Genomic DNA, 23,831 nt, shown 5'->3' with positions numbered 1-23,831 from the left:
TAAATTAAATGTTCAATTGTTCATTGTTTATTTCTCAAACAATAATTAACACCTGAGCCACTCTGTTGAAGTCACCCTCTGAGTTTTGTCTGCAAGACCTGCCCATGGACGGCACTGAGTATGTGCTTAGTGGACATCACTGCATTATTTCACCCGGACAGGGTGAGAAAGAGAGATGTGTCCTGTGTGTAAATGAAAACCAGTGGAACCAATAGTAAATGGTGAAATCAACTGTCTTTTCAAATTACACAAGAAAGTAATCCACCAAGAGGGAAGAATCGTCATCGTAAACAGTTTCCTTTTCCACTCATCAACTTTTGGCCAGTCTCACTCTGGGATTAACCTACAGTAACCCACATGTAAAAGAACGACTGAAAATGCATTATCCTCTATGACACTGTGTGTGTTGGTGTGGGTGCTCGTGTGTGTGTATAGTTAAACAGTGGTGAACAAACTGACCTATGTGATGTGCATTTAGACAAACACTTGTTAAGATAATGATTTGAGCTGTTAAAAATGATGATTGCCTAAAGATGATTGCTGTTGTAAAAGTGAAGCATAACACAATTCTGGTGTTCTATAAACCACTGCTTCTGACTAGTGAATGTGAGAGAGAAGATTTATTTTTAAGGAAGAATGCCCCGCGGACTAGTATCAATATTTCATGGGAGGCAACAAAGATAAATATTTATTTTTCCATTATGTGGGTGGTGATGGAGGGAAGTAAGAGTAACAGGGGGCATTGAGGAATGAGATAAAGTGGGATGAATGGAGGAGGGAGAAACAGCTGATAATACAGATACAGACACAGACACAGATGTAGGTAGCATACAGCTGCTTGTTTACACCAAATGCCAAACACTGAATCATGTGTCTTTGACTCAGTATAAAAAGGTTAAGTTATTGTTGGACCAAAATCAGAATGAGGAAGATGCATGGTTTAAGTGACCTGACAGTGGTATGATTGTTGGTGCCAGAAAGAGCTGGCATCATAAACAATTTCCTTTTCCACTCATCAACTTTTGGCCAGTTTCACTCTGGGATTGACCTAAAAGAACGACTGAAAATTCATTAACCTCTGGGCCACTGGATGTGTGTTGGTGTGGGTGCTCATGTGTGTGTATAGTTAAACAGTGGTGAACAAACAGACTTGAACCTATGCGATGACACATGCAACATGTAGACAAACACTCATTTAGATAAGGAATTGAGTTGGTGCCAGAAAGAACTGATGACCTGGGATTTCAACACACTAGTCTTTCAAGTTTAAAAATAATAGTGTAATGCAAAAGGGCAGCTCTGAACTCTGAACAAGTAATACCTCAAAACATACAGAGGAAAATGGGGATCCAACCCAATAGATAGGTGTATCTAACAGTGGAGCTTGGTGAACATAAATTGAGGAGAATGAGCTCTTATTAATGTCTGGACTGAAGTAAATGAAATGGAGTTGAACACATTAAACAAAGTGTGTTACGATTCGGTTTCCTTCATCTAAATCAGTCTTTCTCCATCCTGCTCCTGGATGCTTTCGATCTCTCCCTGCTCGGAGTCAAACCTGATTCAAATGATCAGCTCATTACCCAGTTGTTCATAAGATACAGTGGGGAGAACAAGTATTTGATACACTGCTGATTTTGCAGGTTTTCCCACTTACAAAGCATGTAGAAGTCCAGAAAATCACATTGTATGATTTTTAAGTAATTAATTAGCATTTTATTGCATGACATAAGTATTTGATACATCAGAAAAGCAGAATATTTGGTACAGAATCCTTTGTTTGCAATTACAGAGACATATGTTTCCTGTAGTTCTTGACCAGGTTTGCACACACTGCAGCAGGGATTTTGGCCCAATCCTCCATACAGACCTTCTCCAGATGCTTCAGGTATCAGGGCTGTCGTTGGGCAATTCGGACTTTCAGCTCCCTCCAAAGATTTCCTATTGGGTTCAGGTCTGGAGACTGGCTAGGCCACTCCAGGACCTTGAGATGCTTCTTACGGAGCCACTCCTTAGTTGCCCTGGCTGTGTGTTTCGGGTCGTTGTCATGCTGGAAGACCCAGCCATGACCCATCTTCAATGCTCTTACTGAGGGAAGGAGGTTGTTGGCCAAGATCTCGCGATACATGGCCCCATCCATCCTCCCCTCAATATGGTGCAGTCGTCCTGTCCCCTTTCCAGAAAAGCATCCCCAAAGAATGATGTTTCCACCTCCATGCTTCACGGTTGGGATGGTGTTCTTGGGGTTGTACTCATCCTTCTTCTTCCTCCAAACACGGCGAGTGGAGTTTAGACCAAAAAGCTCTATTTTTGCCTCATCAGATCACATGACCTTCTCCCATTCCTCCTCTGGATCATCCAGATGGTCATTGGCAAACTTCTGACAAGCCTGAACATGCGCTGGCTTGAGCAGGGGGGCCTTGCGTGCGCTGCAGGATTTTAATCCATGACAGCGTAGTGTGTTACTAATGCTTTTCTTTGAGACTGTGATCCATGCTCTCTTCAGGTCATTGACCAGGTCCTGCCATGTAGTTCTGGGCTGATCCCTCACCTTCCTCATGATCATTGATGCCCCACGAGATGAGATCTTGCATGGAGCCCCAGACCCAGGGAGACTGACCGTCATCTTGAACTCCATTTTCTAATAATTGCGCCAACAGTTGTTGCCTTCCTTACACAGCTCTCTGGTCTTGGCCATTGTGGAGAGGTTGGAGTCTGTTTGATTGAATGTGTGGACAGGTGTCTTTTATACAGGTAATGAGTTCAAACAGGTGCAATTAATACAGGTAATGTGTGGAGAACAGGAGGGCTTCTTAAAGAAAAACTGACAGGTCTGTGACAGTTGGAATTCTTACTGGTTGGTAGGTGATCAAATACTTATGTCATGCAATAAAAGGCACATTAATTATTTAAAAATCATGCAATGTGATTTTGTGGATTTTTGTTTTAGATTCCGTCTCTCACAGTTGAAGTGATGATAAAAATTACAGACTTCTACATGCTTTGTAAGTAGGAAAACCTGCAAAATCGGCAGTGCATCAAATACTTGTTCTCCCCACTGTACATCAGGTATGTTAGGGCAGGGAGAGATCTAAAACATGCAGGTCAGGGGGGCGTCCAGGAGCAGGGTTGACAAATACTGATCTAAATTACTGATATGAGACCATAGTGACAGCACTAGAAAATCATGGATGGGGGGGCTAATCCTCGTTTTGGGGGGGTCTGGGCATACTCCCCAAAACATATTTTCATTATTTTTAGAGTAACAATGGGTTATATTTGGTCAGGATTGGATAAAAGTATGCCTGTCTCATAGTTTGTGTTAAAAACTGATCTAATATGACTTAAATTCTTTATAAATACAGAAATTAAAGTCCATTAAGTCCAAAAATACTTTTGTCAACTATAGTTTATAGTAAATGAACATCTACATACAGTATATTCTGTTTCTAAGTGAGATATCTCTGAATCATTCTGAATCATTTCAAAAACAGATTTAGTCATTAGCCCATTCATCTCAGAATAAAGTCATTAGAAAATGTATCATAATTTAAAAAATCCTCATCCCACCACCAGGGGGGCTAACCCCCCTCTATAATAGGCCTAGCGACGTCCCTGAAGCTAAACCTGTTGGTATCTGGCCCTTGATAATGTTTTGGGGCTTGGTCAGGCACCACTTCAGATAGATGTTGAGGGTGGAAGTTGGCCCCTGTTATTGTACTGGGAGTTCCTTACTACTGTGGTCCTTACTGCTGTAAGGCCTTGCACTCATGTGTTGAGCAGTTTTCATACCAGGATGTGATACAGTTGATCAGGCATGTTCCTTTCTCTGCTTCCTTCTACAATAATCTCATTTGTTTCATTGACGTTCGAGAAGAGGTCATTCTCAGACCACAGTGCCAGTTTGCCTAGCTTCTCCCGCCAGGCTGACTTATCATTTCTGGTAATCAGGCCTACAACCGCAGTGTCGTTGGGCAAAACTTGATGACAGAGACGGTGTGGTTCAGAGCCACTCAGTCATAGGTGAACGAGGAGTAAAGCATAGGGCTGAGGGCACCTGGGGTCCAAGTGTTAAGATTCAATAAGTATTTGTTACTGCCAATCCTCAAATCCTGAGGTCAGCCAAATCCTCAGGAAGCCCAATATTCAATCACACAGCATAGTAACCAGAGTTGAGAATGACTCTGAGATCAATAGTGTTGAATGCTGAACTTCAGTCAATGAACCAGCCTTCTCACATGTGTTTTTCTGTTTTCTAGGTTTGTTGTGGTCATGTATCAATGATAATGGCATCCTCCATCTCCATCCTTCATCTGTCCATCTGTTGTGGTGGAAGGCAAATTGGTGCAGGTCTAGAGGTCCTAGCAAACTTCCTTTGATGTGGGTCATGACAAGCCTCTCTGAGCACTTCATGATAAAATGACTGTGCTGGAGAAGAATCGCTTCAAACATGATTCTGCTTTGTGGGGGGTGTGGAGAGTAAAGTGGCCGGAACTGAATCACATGCAGAAGAGAGAGAGGGGGAAAAATAGACAAGAAAAAAACTAAAAGGAGGACCAGTACTCAAAGCCAGAAAGACTCACCGGAAAGAAAGACCAGACAGACGAAGACTTCAATGCAGGTTCCAGACCAAATCTGACTGGCATCAGCTCTTCAAGTCCTCCTTGCAGTGTTGAAGAGTAGCCATTTCAGCCAAGCTACCACTCCCTCAATCAATCAAATGTATTTATAAAGCCCTTTTTACTGCAGCAGTTGTCATAAAGTGCTTTTACAAAACACCCAGTCTGAAACCCCAAGGAACAAGCAACAACAATGTTGAAGCACAATGGCTAGGAAAAACTCCCTAAGTGTGGCCAAATTTTAAGAAGAAACCAAGAGAGGAACAAGGCTCAGAGGGGTGACCTGTCCTTTTCTGGCTGTGCCGGGTGAACATTGTAATAATTAGTAAATGCATTTGAATTGTGTCCAGAGTCTATAAAACCTAATCCAGGTCAGAAGCATGACCACCGGGGGGAGGGGGGGCTTGGTTATCAGACTGGCAGCTAGAATCATCAGATATTGTCTTGATCTGAAACAGCCAGGAGGACTTTGGACAGTGGTGTGGGCCAAGACTTCATGTCCTCTTAAGTTTGATTGGAGCAGGAGAAAACAAAATTTAGAATGCATTCCTTAGGTTTACAAGGATTTACAGTGGAGAAGGAGAACTGACCCTACTCCCCCGGCAAATTAACATAGCAGCATAAAACCTTGGGCTGCGACAGGGGTCCAGTGACACTGTGGCCCTATCTGGGAGAGGCTCCGGACAGGGCCCAACAAGCAGGAAGTCAATCACATTGCCAAGGGGAAACCAAACAACTGCAACCACCCTGAAATGAGGGCTGAGTATTGCCGGCAGAGTTCACCCAATTGCACATGACCATAGAAGTAAAATGTTCCCACAAGGTGTCACTGTAGCTACTCGAAGTAGTGGTTTATTTAAACCAAATATATCAGTCTACAGTATCTTTATTTACTGTATTCATTCTGTGCCCAGATACTAAGGCTGCCATTTGATAACATCGCATACAGTTGCTAAATTGTGGATGTGCCTTGAGGATTTTGCAGCATTTCTTGCAATTCATGAATATAGCACGGATGTATGAAGAAAGCACAGGTTATTAAAGTTTTCCTTTTCATACGATAATTGGAAAATGTGTCCCAATTCTCAATATCAATCAAATATAATTTGATTTAGAAAATTTCACAAAATAATTGCGCTCATTTCTTATTTTTGAAGTGAAAGTAACCCCCCGAAAATTACAGACCGGTCAATTTGACCCGCCTGTAAAACAGAGAAAATCCTGGGATTCATTGACCCCGCACCCTCCAATATACAATACAAACCTACGCCGTTCTAGTTCATTCTCTATTTTCTAGGTTAATAAAACGAAACACATTTAGAAGAGACGGAAACACGTTTGACAATAAAATATCGGAAAAACTGTATAACAATCCCCCAATCAGCCGGTCGACCAATCACATGCAAGTAGTCATGCCTCACGCGATTGCTGAACTAATCTAATTGACAATGTGTGGGTATAGAATTTCATTGTGGTTTCCAATCTCTCCAAAATTATCTGAAGAATGTCTTTGTTTTCCAAACCCATGCTTGCATCGCCAACTAGTTCCCCCTCCCACTTTGCTACCCTTTATTGAAAGTAAATAGGGCTCCAATGTTTCAAAGCTCGCATCGGAAGAAGTCTGAACATAACCTAATTCTGAAAAGTTAAAGAATTCCTGGGAGTTGGGTGGTAGTTCTAGATTTGTATACAGTACCCAAGTAGACTGCAGCCAGTAAGTTATTTCACCACTGGAAAAAGAGCTATTGCGTATATTATTTTAATTTAGACCATACGTAATGCGAATCAACTTTTGTATCAATGCTGACTGCTCTCACGTTACACTATAGTTATACAATTATAATTGCCATTATAATAGCCTGTTGCAAAACAATCACTACAAGATGTATAGCCTAGGTGTGCCAAAAATAATCAAAAAAAAATATTAAACAAGTTTTATGCAATTATTGTTTGCGTTTTTTGTAAATGACCAGACCTGACTAGAAGATCATAGATAGCCCGATATGCTCCACTAACCCAGTTCCAGCACCTATTCCATCCACTGTTCTAAAATGCACTGTCTGTCATATCGGTGCCATATTCACTAAGAATCAAACGCTAGAAAACGGACTGAAACACTTTTCACATTTTGAAACCGTAACTGTTACCCGCGCGATCAACCAACTGTGGTCCACCAAACAGCCAACAAAGATTAGAGTCACTTCTAATTGTATTCCAGTTTCCAAAGAAAGTAACGTTGGCGCTGAACATGGTCTGAACCTTGTAGAAGAAATTGTCGTTTTCCGGTGCCAACAATGACGTAGGATCTAAGAAACCATCATCAAACCAGGAACTTTTATTTGTTCACCGTAGATCTAAATAATTCACAAATCCGTGTCAAAAGACCACAGTTCACATCTTAGCTACGGAGGTAGGTTGCCTACGCCTTACTCTATAATAATCAGTAGATAATACTATATAATACTGCATAGGTAACAGAATTTGTCCAGCCAAGGAAAATATATAGTTATACACATATATATATTCCACCTTCCGTCATACCATACAATATCATCAGTAGACAAACCGGTAAAGCAAAGTTTAACGTATGGCCATAATCAACCTTTTTCATACGATATGCTACAAGCAACGGCAAGGGCTATCGGCTTTCAGTTGATCATGTGTCTACGGTTATATTGTAACTTGCTTGCTCATAGGCTACTTATCACTGATTGTGTAATATGTCAGCAGTTTTAAAAGAGAAGCAAAGTTAACAACAGCTTATAAACTGTTTGGACAAAATCGGTTAACTTTTTCTATTGATAAGGTAGCTGTCTGTCTGTATCGCAGGTTATATCGCTTTTAAAAAATATATATAAACCGTACCACTAGTATTTGGGTTCAAGATATCAACAACCTAAAGTTAGGCAATATGTTTTGTTCCAGATTCTCTATGACGATATGGGGAGGGGGTTGGAATTGCAATATACTTTCCAAAGAGATTAATAGGAAACGGGCACATAGTCACGCCATAACATATGGTATCAGCAAACCGCCTTTAGTAGTTATAGCCCAGATTTTTTTAATTAATTTGTTTCATTTGGAAAGCAATGTTTCGTTTTTTGGAATAATGTAAAATACCCATCGAATAACGTCAGAGGTACTATTTAGGCTGCAACTTTAGACCTAACTGTGTTTTTAGGCTAAATAACAAAACATATCCTTCTACATCTACAGGGGCTAGAATGGACACCTCTGGGTATGGCAACGATAATTATGAAAGTCTTCACAACGCGGCTAGTGATGATGAGCTGGTTGATATTATTGCTGGAGCCACGCTCGATTTTTCCATCACCGACGACGTGCCTCCTTTAGACCCGGAATACAGCTTAGGTAAGCGGCTATACGACCAAGTGGCATGCAGTGGAAGAGTGGTGTGTGGTTTTGTGAGTTACAGTGATTATTTACGTTTAGATTCTTCTCTAGTGGAATTTTTTTCTAAGTCGAAACAAACTGAAGTCGATAATTTATTGCAATATGTGTCAGTATTTTGTCTGTAGTAATGTTCAATTAATGGCTGTTGTAGAGAGACCCTACAATCCTGTTATAATATGCAAGCTGGAACTTGCATGCTCTTCATTCAAATCCTGGGCTGATGTGTGCAGGTTGTTGTGTCAGCGCTAGGCTGAAACACCTGTCTGATTAAACTAAGGATGGTTGGAGATGGATGAGTTAGGCTGACCAAACATCTAGTACATCCGCTTGGTTACTCTTTAATAATCACTGACAGAAACACTGCCAGGAGTCATCCTCTTTCTGCTGTTCTTCTGCCCTCTCTTTTCTCACATTTTCCTCTTCCTTTCTCTTTATCTCTGTCTATTAAGCTTCTTCCTCGATCTGTGATAGTAACGCTGCCTGGATACAGTTGATGTCATCAATATGTTGTATCAGCCTTATAGCCTACTACTTTATTCGAACTTGAGCTTCCTGTTGAAATGGTTTTGTCTATTCTGTGGACAGACAAGGTTTAAGATATCCAGGTTACGGCATTCCATTCCTTATTTCAGTGAAAAACAAAGTCACTAAATAACATTGAAGATTACAAAAGAGCTTTAATACCATGAGAAGTAACACAAACATCTTGTGTATTTAGAACAATTCAGTTGTGTGGCCCTGGCCTCCCTTACAATGAAAAGCTGAAGCAATTCACTGTAGTTTTGGGTTTTTTCTCAAGTATTCCTCAGATCAATTCTTCCAAGCATCTTACAGGATTTTCCATAACACGTCTTTTTACGTTGTATGCTTTTTCTTATTTTCCCTATCCAAGTGATCCTACACAGCTTCAATAATATTGAGGTTGGACTCTGAAGTGGCCAATCCAACACTGAGTTTTTTGAGTGTTCACTCCAAAGAGGTCTTGATTTTATTTTCAGAGTGGTTAGGGTCTTTATTGTGCTGAAAGATAGTAATTGATTGTAAGACTTCTCACGGCTGAAGCATATACTTTGGTGCCAGTTGACGGCTTGATGCTAAGCAGGTACTTAACCGGATTCCCTTTTTTCCGCAGAGGAAGTGACCATTAAGTTCTATTAATCAGGTGCAGAAAACATTTTGCCTTCCATTGCCAGTTTACAATTTCTTTGACGTGTTATATTTCTCTCAAGAGATTACCTTTTGCACAATATATATCACTTACCTCTTGGTATTTTTATTTTATTTGTATTCATTTGTATTTTAATGTTATGTGGTGTCTTATAAGCAAATTATCACTTATTGCCTAGCTAAATAGGTTTAGACAATGTTCTTAGATTGCCTAAGATTTTCACACTACTGTTTATATTAAGATTCATAGGCCCTGTTATTACATTATCTATTGCCGTTGGTCCCTTTTTTAGTGTTCTATCTTGTGTGCAAAGAGCTATAGGATATCATGAGTCACGCGCGCGCACACACACACACACACACACACACAAAATGTGCAGCACTCACTTTCACAGAAACAATTCGGAAACACATTAGTATTCTGTCCTTTTAACAAGCATTATTTTGTTATATTCTGAGTGTTCATCTTGCAGGGAGGTGAAATCATTTTCACACACATTAACCACACTAATCCATTTTGAGCTCCTTTAAACATTCTTTAAAGAGCTATTCCTGGATGTTACCTATTTTCAACTCACAATAGAAAGTTAGCGCAGTAATTGTTGGTCAATGATTATACTGTCACGAGACTAAATGCTGATTTCCAAAGGGTCAGACGTAGCCAAAGGTTGGCCTGTGGGGTGGTGAGATTGTTAAAGAAAGAGAGAGAAAATGAATGAGAAGACTTAAGAAAAAGGGGTTTAATGAAAGGTTATTTAAAAAGCTTTGGCCAAAGCAGTTTGAGATTAAGGCCTACTTCCTTCCCTCCAGCCACAGTACAACATGTCACACCTCATGCGACATCGTTGACTGGAACCTCTGGTTTTTGAGAAACTGACTCACACCTTGGCTTTGGTCCAGTCTGTCCCTTAACACCTGGTCTCCCCTGGTCTCAATTGAGGAATGTTTAACAACATTTCTACTTGTGCTGAGATATGTCGGAGACCTCCGTGTTAGGAAATCTTTTGTAATCACTACTGTAAGTTGTTCCGTATTAAGTGTGACTGCTGAAATAATTTGCATGCAATGCTTAGGTGTTGATACTTTCTTGTGGACAGATCTACGTAAATGTAAATGGACATGTAGATTCTCATGAAACAACGGTTTACATGCGATAACGAGCAGCATTCGTTTTGGTGCCTTGGACAAATCCCAAACTCGGGCAGAGGAAATGTAGCCCATAGACTTGCTTTCAAGAGAGGATGGAGCTATTCAGGCCTACATACAATGCCTTCTGAAACTATTTAGGCTGTATTCTTTTGCCATCAATCTACATATAATACCAGAGTGGCAAAGTGAAAAACACATATTTTTTTGAGATGTGTGCCAATTTATTGCAAATATAAAAACTTGAATCTCATGTACAACCCCATTTCCAAGAAATTGTGACTCTGCGTAAAATGTAAATAAAAACAGAATGCAATGATGTGCAAATCATGTAAACCCTATATTCAATAGAAAATAGTACAAAGCCAACATATCATATGAAATGCTATTGTTTCTTGAAAAAGATATGCCTAAAAGTTGGGAAAGAGGCAACAAAAGACTGGAAAAGTTGTGTAATGCTAAAATATTAAACCTGGTGGAATATCACACAACTAATTCGATTAATTGGCAATGGGTCAGTAACATTTTTTACCAAAAATAATATTTCTCAGTTTCAAATTTCATTTGATATTCCATCTTTGTACTATTTTCAATTAAATATAGGAATGAATGATCTGCACATCATTCCATTATGTTTTTATTTGCATTTTACGCAGTCTTTTTTCTTGGAAACAGGGTTGTGCATAAATATTCAGAAACTTTAGTACATGCTTTGTAGAAGTACCTATGGCAGCGAATCCAGCTTTGAGATTTCTTACAGCTTTCCACCTGGATTTGGGCAGTTTGTCAGATTTTTACTTGTTGATCCTCTGAAGCTCAGTCAGATTGGATGAGGAGTCTAATTTGGCCTTCAGGTCTCCCCACAAATGTTCATAGGGTTCAAATCCAGGCTTTGGCTGGGCATTCACAGACTTATTCTGAAACCCCTCCAGCGTTGTCTTGTTTGTGTGCGTCAGGTCATCGTTGTGCTGAAAAATTCATTTTCCAGCTGGACAATGACCCCAAACATAGAGCCAAAGCCACACTGTAATTTAAAAGGTAAATGCCCTGGGGTCAAAGCCTGGACCTTAATCCATCTTGATGGAGCTTGAGCAATTTTTAAATGAATAATGGGCAAAAATCGCTGTCTAGATGTGTAAAGCTGGTAGAGACTTACAGTGGATATTAAGTCTACACACTCCTTTTAAAATGCCAGGTTTTTGTGATGTAGAAGAATGAGACAAAGATAAATCATGTCAGAACTTTTCTCACTTTTAATGTGACCTATAAGATGAACAATTCAATTGAAAAACAAACTGAAAGCTTTGTGGGGGGGGGGGGGGGGGGTGAAAAATAAAAACCTGGTCTGTCAAAATATGTCTAATTGCTGCCAAAGGTTCCCAGACCAACTATTGAATACATTTGGTGAATACTTAATCAATTATCTGTTTTGTATTTGTAATTAAACTGTCAACCGTTCATAGATTTTCTTTTTCACTTTGATGTTATAGACCTCTGTGTTGATCAGTGGCAGAATCCCCGGCCTAAAAGATTTAACTCTGTAACACAATCAAATGTGAGTGTCCAAGGGGTTGAATACATTATGTATTGTGATTCGATGTTCCAAACATATTGCTTACCATATTTGCTTCAAAGGGACAAGAGAGCCATAAGACATCAGCCATGGTCAGTTGCTGAAAACAACAAATTACCCTTTCCAAATGTTTTAATATAGCCCAGTCAATGTGATTTACAGAAGAGCATTGTAGAAGTCATAATTATTTTCTTTTAAATCTTTGAACATTTCAGAGTAAAACACCTTCAGGGAAAAATGGGATCAAAATGGACCAGAGCCATAATACCATGACTCTCCTCAGGCTCACTAACGTCACATCTCACAGGAAGTCACCCAAGTTCAGACAGTTGATGTGACACAGCAGCCATTACACAGAACCCATAACCATAATCAGAAACTGGTTCCCACACAGCCCCCCATCCGCAAAACACTTCCCAAGAAAAGTTATTCTGAGAGGATTTCTCGCATTTCCCATTTACTTAGAGTTGCTGTTGGATTCCCAGCCAGATGTATTGTGAATTATTGAGACTGAAAGTTAATGAGAGACTTTTGATGAAAAGCGGTAAGATGTAGACATTCTTGCACCTCTGTCTTTTCAGTAGTTCAGTTTATAGTATATATACTGTCTTTTTTTTACTTACTTTCTCAGTTTTCTTTTAATTGAGCTGGTAGAAATGTCAGCCTGAGTATGCAGTCTTCAAAAGTGGTCAGAGTAGATTAACAAGTTTTAAGTAAGCATGACTTGAATAGCATCCCAGTGACACCCTACTTCCCTGTGCTTTGCATTTCTTTGGGTCATGTTTCGCCACTGTAAAATTAAAACTTTTTTTTTCAAACAATCACTTTGAAACTATCAGATAATTTTCTTTCTTATCTGTATGTGTTAAATAGATGACATTACAAAAATTCACAATCCATTATTCCAATCTCTCAAGCGTGTCTTTTGCGTGTTCATGTCTATGCTTGCAGTGTAACCCTGGTTGTATTAAACCTGTGGGGACCTGAAGTCCTCACAAAGATAGTAAAACTTCACAATTCAGTCCCCGCCATGTGCAATTCAGTCCATCCCCAATGGTTAAAGGCTGTTTCTGTCTTATGGGTTGAGGTTAGTAATTAAAGGTTTTGTTTAGTGTCAGTGGATAGAGAACATAGGGAGTCTTTTTTTTCTTCTTTTTTTTAACACTGACGCTGAAAATTCATTTTTCTATTGTTTTCTATGTTGGCTTTATTAATGGGTAATATTTTTATTTAAAAAATGTATATACACTCACCTGAAGGATTACTAGAAACACCTGTTCAATTTCACATTAATGCAATTATCTAATCAACCAATCACATGGCAGTTGCTTCAATGCATTTAGGGGTGTGGTCCTGGTCAAGACAATCTCCTGAACTCCAAACTGAATGTCAGAATGGGAAAGATAGGTGATTTAAGCAATTTTGAGCGTGGCATGGTTGTTGGTGCCAGGCGGGCCGGTCTGAGTATTTCACAATCTTCTCAGTTACTGGGATTTTCACGCACAACCATTTCTCGGGTTTACAAAGAATGGTGTGAAAAGGGAAAAACATCCAGTATGCGGCAGTCCTGTGGGCGAAAATGCCTTGTTGATGCTAGAGGTCAGAGGAGAATGGGCCGACTGATTCAAGCAGATAGAAGAGCAACTTTGACTGAAATAACCACTCGTTACAATCGAGGTATGCAGCAAAGCATTTGTGAAGCCACAACACGCACAACCCTGAGGCGGAGGGGCTACAACAGCAGAAGATCCCACCGGGTACCACTCATCTCCACTACAAATAGGAAAAAGAGGCTACAATTTGCACGAGTTCACCAAAATTGGACAGTTGAAGACCGGAAGAATGTTGCCTGGTCTGATTTCTCGATTTCTGTTGACACAGAATTTGGCGTAAACAGAATGAGAACATGGATCCATCATGCCTTGTTACCACTGTGCAGGCTGGTGGCGGTGGTGTAATGGTGTGGGGGATGTTTTCTTGGCACACTTTAGGCCCCTTAGTGCCAATTGGGCATCGTTTAAATGCCACGGCCTACCTGAGAATTGTTTCTGACCATGTCCATCCCTTTATGACCACCACGTACCCATCCTCTGATGGCTACTTCCAGCAGGATAATGCACCATGTCACAAAGCTCGAATCATTTCAAATTGGTTTCTTGAACATGAAATTGAAATGGCCCCCACAGTCACCAGATCTCAACCCAATAGAGCATCTTTGGGATGTGTTGGAACGGGGGCTTCGTGCCCTGGATGTGCATCCCACAAATCTCCATCAACTGCAAGATGCTATCCTATCAATATGGGCCAACATTTCTAAAGAATGCTTTCAGCACCTTGTTGAAAAAATGCCACGTAGAATTAAGGCAGTTCTGAAGGCCAAAGGGGGTCAAACACAGTATTAGTATGGTATTCCTAATAATCCTTTAGGTGAGTGTATTTTTCCTTGCTTAAGTATTCATCCTCCACACATCCTCCAGTCAATTTGACTTGGTAGAATGGGCTGTTTAATTTTTTTTAACAAGATGCCCGATCTAGTGGTGAGAAGCATTCCCACAGCATGATGCTGCTGCCACTAGGTTTCTGCCACTCACCATTTTCAGTCTTCTCAATCTGACTGCACAACCTTTTCCCATGTTGCAGCTAGGTCACTCTCATGCTTTCAGATAATACTTTCTGAGTAACCTCTTCTTTCTTGCCACCCTCCAGTACAGGCCAGTTTTAAGCTGAGTTCAGGATATGGTTGACAGGTGCACCATTACTGCACTCCCAGGCACTGAACTCTGGAGCTCTTTCAAGGTGATTATTGGCCTCTGTGGATTCTCTCAAAAGTCCTATTTGAATTTTTGGAAGTTTTGTGGAACAGCATTTTTCTGCAGTGCCTGGGTTTAATCTCTGCATTTGTATTACTTTATCTCCAACTTCTTTAGAATGCTCTTCTGTATTTTCTTTCAGATTAACAGTCTGACCAATGATCCTTCAAAAGTGGGATTTTTATCCCAGAACAGGCAACACGTAACTCTCTCACCCAGGGAGAAAAGGGTCAAGCTAGCCCCAGTGCAGCATCATCTTGTTTTAATGCTCTCCCCCAACTAAAGCTAGAAAGGAAATGGTCTGTTATCAAGTTTGTGTATGTCCAATTTGTGATAATGGCTTTGCCTTTATGCAATAACTATGCTACTAGATCTGGAAAAAAAAATACAGATCTGCTTCTTATCACACTGCTCGCTCCATTAGCCATGCCTAACATCCACCTGTTCACACCATTGAGCCAGTTTTGCTCCGCCCTCTGCTAGACTCTGGATTCAAACACCAATTTGTTTTTATCCAGAAACTCTCCATTTGTTGCTGATGTCAAGAATACCCAATACATGATGCTCCAACATGCTTAAAAAACAAGGCATATATAAGTAATGTGTTTGTTTGGATTTGTCCTAAACATAAAGCTGGAAATTTGAACATGGCTAGTCATAAAAAAATGAATCATTATAGATTTTTGACGTTTGTGATCTAAAAGTTAAAGTAAAAATCTCTGGCACCAGACGGAGGAGTGGGAGATCAGACCACTAGATTACAGTAGTACAAGAAACACAAAATCCATATAAAGCCGACTTTGTAATATAGCAAAATTGTCAATCCAGTTTAAGTAGGTTTTTCATCTTAGGTCACATTTTAAGGATATACGTCTTTATGGATATCTGTGGCACTGTGCCTTCTTTCTGAGTATAGAAATGTTTCTAGGCAGCTCTGCTTATCTCCTCACTGAAACAGTTTGCCTTTTTTGTATATCTTTTAGATGTTTTTGACAATAACAGTTGAAGTGTAGAGGGGGGGATTCAGAGAAGACTGTAAGGAATGTCTGGGACAACATTCATACCCGTATTGCCAGGGGTGTGTGGTCCGGAGTCTAGGGGGCTTACCAACACACCACACTCATTTCATGCCACGTCTCTTCTGTCAGCTAGCATGCATCTGAAAGCTTCCACTGTGCCTCCGTAATTGTTTTAACCAAACAGACTGGAGGCGCTGCTTTCCTTTTCCTATAAAAACCAGTCAAACATGTCCTATCGTCACCTTTACTGTTTAATCCCCACAGTAACAATGGAACCACTGTGTGTGTGGACTAGAATATGTTAATATCTGCTGTGTTGCTATCCCAACTGTGACCTGCAGCCTGCCTTTCTTCAGTAACATTGTGAGATGTGATTGGATCATAGATGATATGGTAAAGCTTTGGTCACCCAAATCTTGAGAGTTAAATCTGGTTTTGTCAAGTCATGGTAATTTACAGTTAAGTTTTTGTTACTCAAAATGACAACTTCATTTGTCTCAAATTATTCTACTCTAATGCAATACTGGTCTCTAAAATGTCTGTCTACTCCCTTTATAGTGTACTACTACCAAAGTCCGTTGTCCAAAGTTGAATTGCTAGTAAAATTATCTGTTTGGTAGCCAGTGACTTCCATGATCACAGCAACTGGCTGGGCATGATGGTTGTTGTATTATGTTAAGGAGAATAACGTTTGTCAGTCACTGCATTGTGTTGCACAAAAACCCGCCACACTTCCTGTTTGAATTCCTTTTCTCATTAGAGATATTTTCGTTGATTAGGACTGTGGTTGTTGTTTGTTTCAGATACTGCTCTGTGTCTTAAATGGAAACCTATAAAAACAAAGGGCTGTGATTGCAAGTTCTGCACTATGTTTGGTTGAGGGTGCCATTGGGTGTGCAAACTGTCGGTTTTTGCTGCATAAAACCATTGTGTCTTGAGAACTGTCTTGGTTCAGTCTCACAGAAAATGCTCATTATCAAAGTAATGTCTGGTATTGTTTAAGAACTAAGGGCATTATTGGCATTTCTCAGTGAGATCTACGATACGCATTATTTTCTGTTAATGCCCTTTCAAGTTTTGATTTGTTCTAACAATGGTGTAGCCAGTCAAGCCAACTGTTTCTCAAAGTGTTTGGACTGTGTGAGTGTGTCTGAAAAAAAATTCTTCTGAACAGGTTTGTATGTTGCAACATGCTTGTATGTGTTGGCCTGTTTGGTCTGTTGAATATAACATGTCTACCCTCACCCAGGTCATGACGCCTACACTAACGGTAAGACCGGTAACACTAAGCTGATGGACTTACTAGATGAGCCGGTACCGGGAGTAGGAACGTACGAAGATTTCAACACCATCGACTGGGTCAGAGAAAAGAGCAAGGACCGGGACCGCCACAGGGAGGTGAGTTCTCGGTCCAAACGAGCGTACAGATAGCCCACCAGAGAGAGAAATCTAAAGCGTCAGGTTTTCAATTCAGCTTTCAAAGGCAGCAGATGATTATGGCTAGAGATGGAACTGCGCCAATATTCTTCTGATTCTCTTATTGATGAAACATCTGATCTGTACAGTTTTTTCTTTTCCAAATTTAATATACTGTATTATTAGAGTGAACTCTATTTTTTTTACCCTTCTCCTAAGTTTTTAATAATTTTTGTTTGTGAGTGTGAATTTAGTTATTACACACACATTTCAGAGTATGTGATTCCAGAAACATGATACATACCAATAATCGCTAAAACGATTTTGCTAGCTCATGCTTGGCTCCACCCACCTTTCCTATATCCTGCCCACTCAGCTTGAATAACTTCACACTGGAAATAACCTCTTGTGGGACAGCTTATATTGATGGCCATTTCAAATCTTTTCAGTGAGCTGGCTCTTCTGGCTCTGTTCACTTAAGAGCTGGCTCATTTGGCTCTCAAAGGACTGTTTAAAATGCATAAAAAGTTGAAAATTAGGCTAGAATTGTTTAGCGTGAACTGTTTGTTATGTTACATTAGCTTACCTATCGTTATTATTAGATCGCTTGCTATTTTGTACCTGTCCTTACCCTGTTGAAAAATGCAAATGGAACACAAAGATGCAATCCACACCATTGTTTTTGTAGATATAAAGTCTTTAGTGACTAAGTCTTAACTTATTTGCAAATAGTGGTTATCGAGGTCATGCAGGAGTACAGTGGGACGTTTGTCCTGCAAGTAGATTACTAATATCTGTTTACGTTGGATGTGTTGCCATTGGTGGTGCTGAATGGATAGCTTGATATTGTCGAGTGGAACTCTGATTCCAATATCCAGCAAGATTAAATATCAATGTATTGCCCTTGCAACAGGTCTTGTTCAAAAAATGCACAATGTGATTTTTCTTGACTAAATTGATGGTTAAATGAACTATTCTGATGTCATTTTGTAGGTTTCTTTGTCCAATTGTAACTACCACTGTAGGACACATTTGCCATTATATCTATTCGGTATCTTCGGTATATCTTAGATTTAACCTGTTTTTAGTTACAATGAACATTTTATATTTACATTGGATATTTTTGACCCTAAAATTTTAGTGTCATAAAATGTTTTTGTGTCATCGAAGTGTGCTGTGTCATTTAAAAATGTTGGGAAACACTTCTCTGTTTTAGTTTTTAAACGTCCGCTTAGGGTCAGGCACTTCTAGGCACTTGGTTTGTGCTTAGACCAGAGAGCAATCAGCACTTAGTAGTGAAAATGTACAGAAGTTTGTAATTGCTGTTTAAAGAATTGATAATGGGATTCCAATTTCTGAAAAACTAAAACACAGATTAGTTTGTTCTGAACCACATACATATCGACTAGTGAGGGGCCATCTATCAAAAAGTTGAAATTCTCCTTGAACATCTTGAAAATGTGCAATTTCCTTTTCCCAACTGTTTCATTGCATCTATCCCCAGAAGTGGGGTGCTGAATTTCCCTAATTTATTTGGTAAATATCGATCATTGTTTTGTTCTTGCATACTGAGTGCATATTGACTCATAGCAGTAATCTTTGCTAAATGGCTTCATAGTCGCTGCCCATGTGAGTTGTGACAGAAATGTCGGAATATAAGTGGCAGGTCCTATAAAAAAAGAAACCACTTGTGGTACAATGCAGTCCTGCTCACGCTATGCAAGTCCCAATGACCCGGTACAGTCTCATAGGATTCAACTCGGATCATAGACATTTGTCTCGGACCTCAAAATCAGTGTAATGCCGGCGGAGGAGTGATGGCTATACCTGCTATATTTTTAGCGAGCAGTCTGGTTTTGATCTTTTGACATCCATATAGCCGATCTGATGATAGTAACTGCCATTTGAATGAGAACACAGACATAGTGCCTGGTCAAATCACTTTACATGTTTCATTTACATGCTAGGTGCTGCATAGACGTATGATCTCCCACATCTTTTCAGTGCTCTTATTCCATTTTCTCTTGTCTTCAGATCACCAGTAAGAGCAAGCTGTCTACCCCTGCCCTGCTTGAGAGTATCAGCGATGCTTTCTCTGGCTGGCTGCTCATGCTGCTCATTGGGCTCTGGTCAGGTATGTGTGATTGGCCACTAGAGGGCCCCAGAGGATGTTTGCGGTTTTCTCTGCATGTCTCTTACTGTCCCCTTACTTCCCTGGTTACCTGTCCATTGCTCTGGCTTACTTTCTGAATTTGTGTCTGTCTCGGTATGTTTCTGGCCCTTACTTGGCTTTCTCTGCCTTGACTTCCCATGTCTTATTTCTCTGTACCTTCACTAACTCATCTGCACCATGCCCTCTGCCCTTTGACCTAAAACTAGCATTAAAGCTGAAGCTAACCTGCATCTCCCTTGTGCTAACCACCAACCCCACCCCCGCCGCCCCAGGTGCTCTAGCTGGCGGTATCGACATCTTGGCCCACTGGTTGACAGACCTGAAAGAAGGTTTGTGTCTGAGCGGGTTCTGGTATGACCATGAACACTGTTGCTGGGGGTCCAACGAAACCACCTTCCAGGAGAGAGACAAGTGCCCAGAGTGGCAGAGCTGGGCCGAACTACTAGGTGGCAGCTCAGTGGTGAGAAGTGCTTTCTACACTTTCGTACTTTTAATTCAGACAGACATTAACTTTAATTAGTCTGTTTTTTGACTCCTCAGTCTTATTCAAATGTGTGTCATGTTATTCATAAAGCTATGTTCTTTTGGGGGGTTTAGTGCCAGCAAATCACGAACTACACTAAAGTTGGTTTGAAAACCAGTGGAATTTTTAATAATATTAGAGGTGTGAGCTCCCTCTGTGGGCAAACAACAAACACTACATATACAGTATATCGTAAAGGCACACTGGATGATTTATTCTTCCTGGATACACAGATAAAAATGTAGTAATCTTTAGTTGCTGGTATTTTTGTTTATACTTGTAATACTATTACTGCTATGTCTTGATCAGAATCAGAGAGTTTTATTGCCAAGTAAGTTTCACCAAAAACAAGGAATTGGTTCTGGCCATTGGTGCAACAATAATACAAAAGGAATAAGGCAAGTAAAAAAAAATAAGAACAGTGGAGTGAACATGAACAGTAGACTGAGCATTGATAAATTACTAAGAAATATACTAAAAAGTATGTAAGGGGCAAGAATTGTCCAGTTGGGGATTGTGTGTGTATGTGGGTAGCAGGCTATAATCTGACTCCAGGGGCATGATCATGAGGTCTACTGCTGTAGGAAAGAAACTGTTCTTGGGATGGGAGGTTTTGGTCCTGATAGACCTCAACCTTCTGCCAGAGGGCAGAGTTCTGAATAGTCAATTTCCAGGGCAAGAGGGATCAGCCCCAATCTGTGCCGCTCGCCTCCGCGTTCTAGAGGTGAACCTCCAGGAAAGAACACCTGGAGATGTGTAGGTCTTGTAGAGACAGCAGATTGTAGCCAATCACCGTCTTTCCAGCCTGCCCTTGTCCTTGGCAGTGGCTGCAGCTTACCGGACTGTGATTTTTTTTTTATTGCCTGTACTGTCTTTTTTGTTGTCTCAGGTCTCAGGGAGAATAGCTGTCCGCTTATATATACATATTTTCCTTCTAAGATGAGAACAAATGTGATCAAGTAAAAGGACTGTTCTATTGTTTTACTGATCCTGTCCTTTGGTTTCTCCTCTAGGGGGCATCAGCGTACATAGTGGACTACCTGATGTTCATAATTTGGGCACTACTGTTCGCGTTCCTGGCTGTGATACTGGTCCGGGCCTTTGCTCCTTATGCCTGTGGATCCGGAATACCGGAGGTCTGCTCTGTCTCACACACACACTTGCACTGAGCTATGTTCATTTTACCTTGCTCTGGGTACAAGGAGAGTACAAAGTCAAAAAACCTACATTAAAAAATGAGTGTAACCTGAAGAAGACAGATGGAATTGTTCATTACATTCATGTCTGGCTTTGGATTTAAACCTTGAGCATACAGGCTTAATTATAGTTGCAACAGGCAGACCTGCACAAAAGCCAAGCAAATGTCTCCGTAGCCTCCCTAAACAGGGTTGTGGATCTTTATTGCGTTTGTTCTGTGAACACAGCAACATTTAGTGAGTCACACAATTTTGTGGACTAGAGCTACGCTTTTTAGCTATACGTGAAATGAAGATGGTCTGCTTAAGGAATTTATCATAAATCTGCATAATGAATCCAATTGTAGATCATCATAAACACTTTCTTGAATAATTTGTCATCCCTGTTTCGACGTTTTAAAATAAATAAAATTTTCTTTTTGGTTTTCTTCTCAAAACGTCAGTCCTCCAACCTAGTCTTTCCTCACTGATTCTCCTTAAACCTTGACCTTGTTGCCCACCTTAATTACTGCTAGGCAACCAACCCCCTTGATCTTTGTTGCTGTAGACTGCCCCAACTCCAAAATGAAAACCTAGGCTTTAGTTCACCAATGCGGAACAGTGGGCTTTTGTCTTAATTCTGGTGGCAGATTGCATAGTGGTTGGAGCACTGGATCACTGAGCAAAATGACAGTGGTTTGAATCCCTGATCTGAAAGGGTGAAACATTTTTAATGTGCCATTGAGGAAGGCACTAAACCTTAATTGTGAAAGCTGCTTTAGGAAGACTAAATGATGAATGTAAGCAAATGTTTATTTTAGCTGGAGGATTACCTTTATTTCTGCTTTTTAGTGCCAACAAAGTTCATGTAAGTCTTAATTCTCTTTCTGAGAAAAGGAATGACTGAGAATACCGTTTGTTTTTGATTGAAGACCATATTGTGGAATTGTGCTAAAACGTTTTCAGCTGCAGCCACAACCACATAGCATATTGACTCTGGCAAACACACTGTCCTATAATATCAGCTAAAGCACTAGAACTCAGGCACACACACACACACACACACAGTGTGTCCAAAATGAAGACTACGTTGTATTTTTATTTCCCCGATGTGAACCGAAATCTGGCTAAATGTCACAAAGCTTTCATGGGGGAGATTTAGACTGGCTTTCATGCCACCCCATTCCCCGCATAGGAGACTATTTTTCCTCTAAAGATTTGAGGAGTAGGGACTATGGCGCCATTTTGGATTAGCTGTCATCAAACTCGGGCCATGAGCCACACAGATTTAAAATCCACATTAAGCATTGGAAACAGTCCCACTCAAATTAACTGATAACTCATGGCAGTGTGAAACCTGCCAGCAGTTCCATGTTGAGGGTGGCATTTGTTCAGTGTTTGGGAATGACATGAATATTTTCCATAACAACATAATATATTTGGAATTGTATGTACAAAATCAACAACCAATAAAAAAAATGAAAAAGGTTTGATGGTTACTTATCAAGTTATCATGTATTACGCAAGTACAGAAAGTATACAAATACTTCTACAGTCAGTCTGGATAAGAGTGTCTACTAAATGATGACAAACGTGAATACCAATGTTCTCAGGAGACCAATTTTCTCTTATGCAGTTCCAGAATGTGCATAGCTGTCTGGGTTATCCAGTTTGAATTGTATCCCCTACCCTCATTAAGGAAATGTTAATCTGTCTGGGTTATCCAGTTTGAATTGTATCCCCTACCCTCATTAAGGAAATGTTAATCTGTCTGCGTTATCCAGTTTGAATTGTATCCCCTACCCTCATTAAAGACATTTTAATATTATAAAACCGAAGGACAGACTCTTTGGCACAGCGACTGGAATTTAAACTAATTAGACTGGTACTCATGCTTCAGCCAAGACATATGGATTTGGAATGTGCTAACTATGTAACTCTGAGAAATGTAGTTCATTGGGAACACCACACCAATATAAATGTATCCCATGACTTGACTTCAGATTGCCCTCTCTGATCCTCCATGTCCCGCAGGCCATAACCCACCTCTCTCTTCTCATTCCTCCCCAGATAAAGACTATCCTCTCTGGATTCATTATTCGTGGTTACCTGGGGAAATGGACCCTGATCATTAAGACTGTCACGCTGGTCCTGGCAGTTTCTTCTGGTACTACTCTTCCTTTCTGTTTTTCTCTGTCTTTACTTCTGTCCATTTGTTTCTATTTCTCTCTGTCGCTCCCTCCTCCAGATGCCTTTTGATGTTCAAATCAAGGCCATTGCCAATGGAACAACAAGTTTCAAAAGGATTAAGAAATGTTGTATATGTAAGCTATTTACATTGTAACAATGTGCAAATTAGTTATGGGACGAACGGTGACTTAAAATAAACGGTTAAATATTGGATTTGTTCAGAATGTTGTTTGTGCTCCACCAGTTGCCCTTTTCTCATGGCAACAGACAGCAGCTTGTTCTAACTTCCTCTCTGTCCCTCCCTCTCCCATTCTCTTAGTCCAGTCTCTCTCTCTCTCTGTCTCTCTCTCTCTGTCTCTCTCTGCCTCTCATGCACATTTGATACATGTGACTTGAACTACTGTCCTTTTCAGGGCTAAGTCTGGGCAAGGAGGGACCTCTGGTGCATGTGGCATGTTGCTGTGCTAACATCTTGTGTCACCTATTCACCAAGTACCGCAAGAATGAGGCCAAGCGACGAGAGGTGAGACGGTGGCGGGAGCAAGAGGGGAGGAGACTGCATCAGAACAGTGATCACCTGTTATTTTGGAGCATCCTCCATGGACA

General features: G+C 40.4%; 1 protein-coding gene across 6 annotated transcripts in view; it reads left to right on the top strand.

Annotated features, from left to right (window-relative positions):
- Nucleotides 1-6,314: 6,314 nt before the first annotated feature.
- Nucleotides 6,315-23,831, top strand: part of clcn5b (chloride channel, voltage-sensitive 5b) — a 32,460-nt gene continuing 14,943 nt past the window's right edge. Inside the window, exons 1-8 of one of the 6 annotated variants that reach the window (XM_010902760.5) lie at nt 6,315-6,333; nt 7,836-7,991; nt 16,998-17,146; nt 19,199-19,298; nt 19,610-19,797; nt 20,874-20,996; nt 23,106-23,202; nt 23,639-23,748. In XM_010902760.5, the coding sequence (XP_010901062.1) occupies nt 7,844-7,991; nt 16,998-17,146; nt 19,199-19,298; nt 19,610-19,797; nt 20,874-20,996; nt 23,106-23,202; nt 23,639-23,748 (915 nt within the window). In that variant the 5' untranslated portion in view covers nt 6,315-6,333; nt 7,836-7,843. The other 5 variants (XM_010902755.5, XM_010902758.5, XM_010902759.5 and 2 more) reach the window with 5 other exon arrangements.

Source organism: Esox lucius, chromosome 24, assembly GCF_011004845.1.
Source record: "Esox lucius isolate fEsoLuc1 chromosome 24, fEsoLuc1.pri, whole genome shotgun sequence".
Lineage (NCBI taxonomy): Eukaryota > Metazoa > Chordata > Actinopteri > Esociformes > Esocidae > Esox > Esox lucius.
Note: the sequence above shows the minus strand (reverse complement) of the source record. Positions and strands in the feature narration are given on the sequence as shown.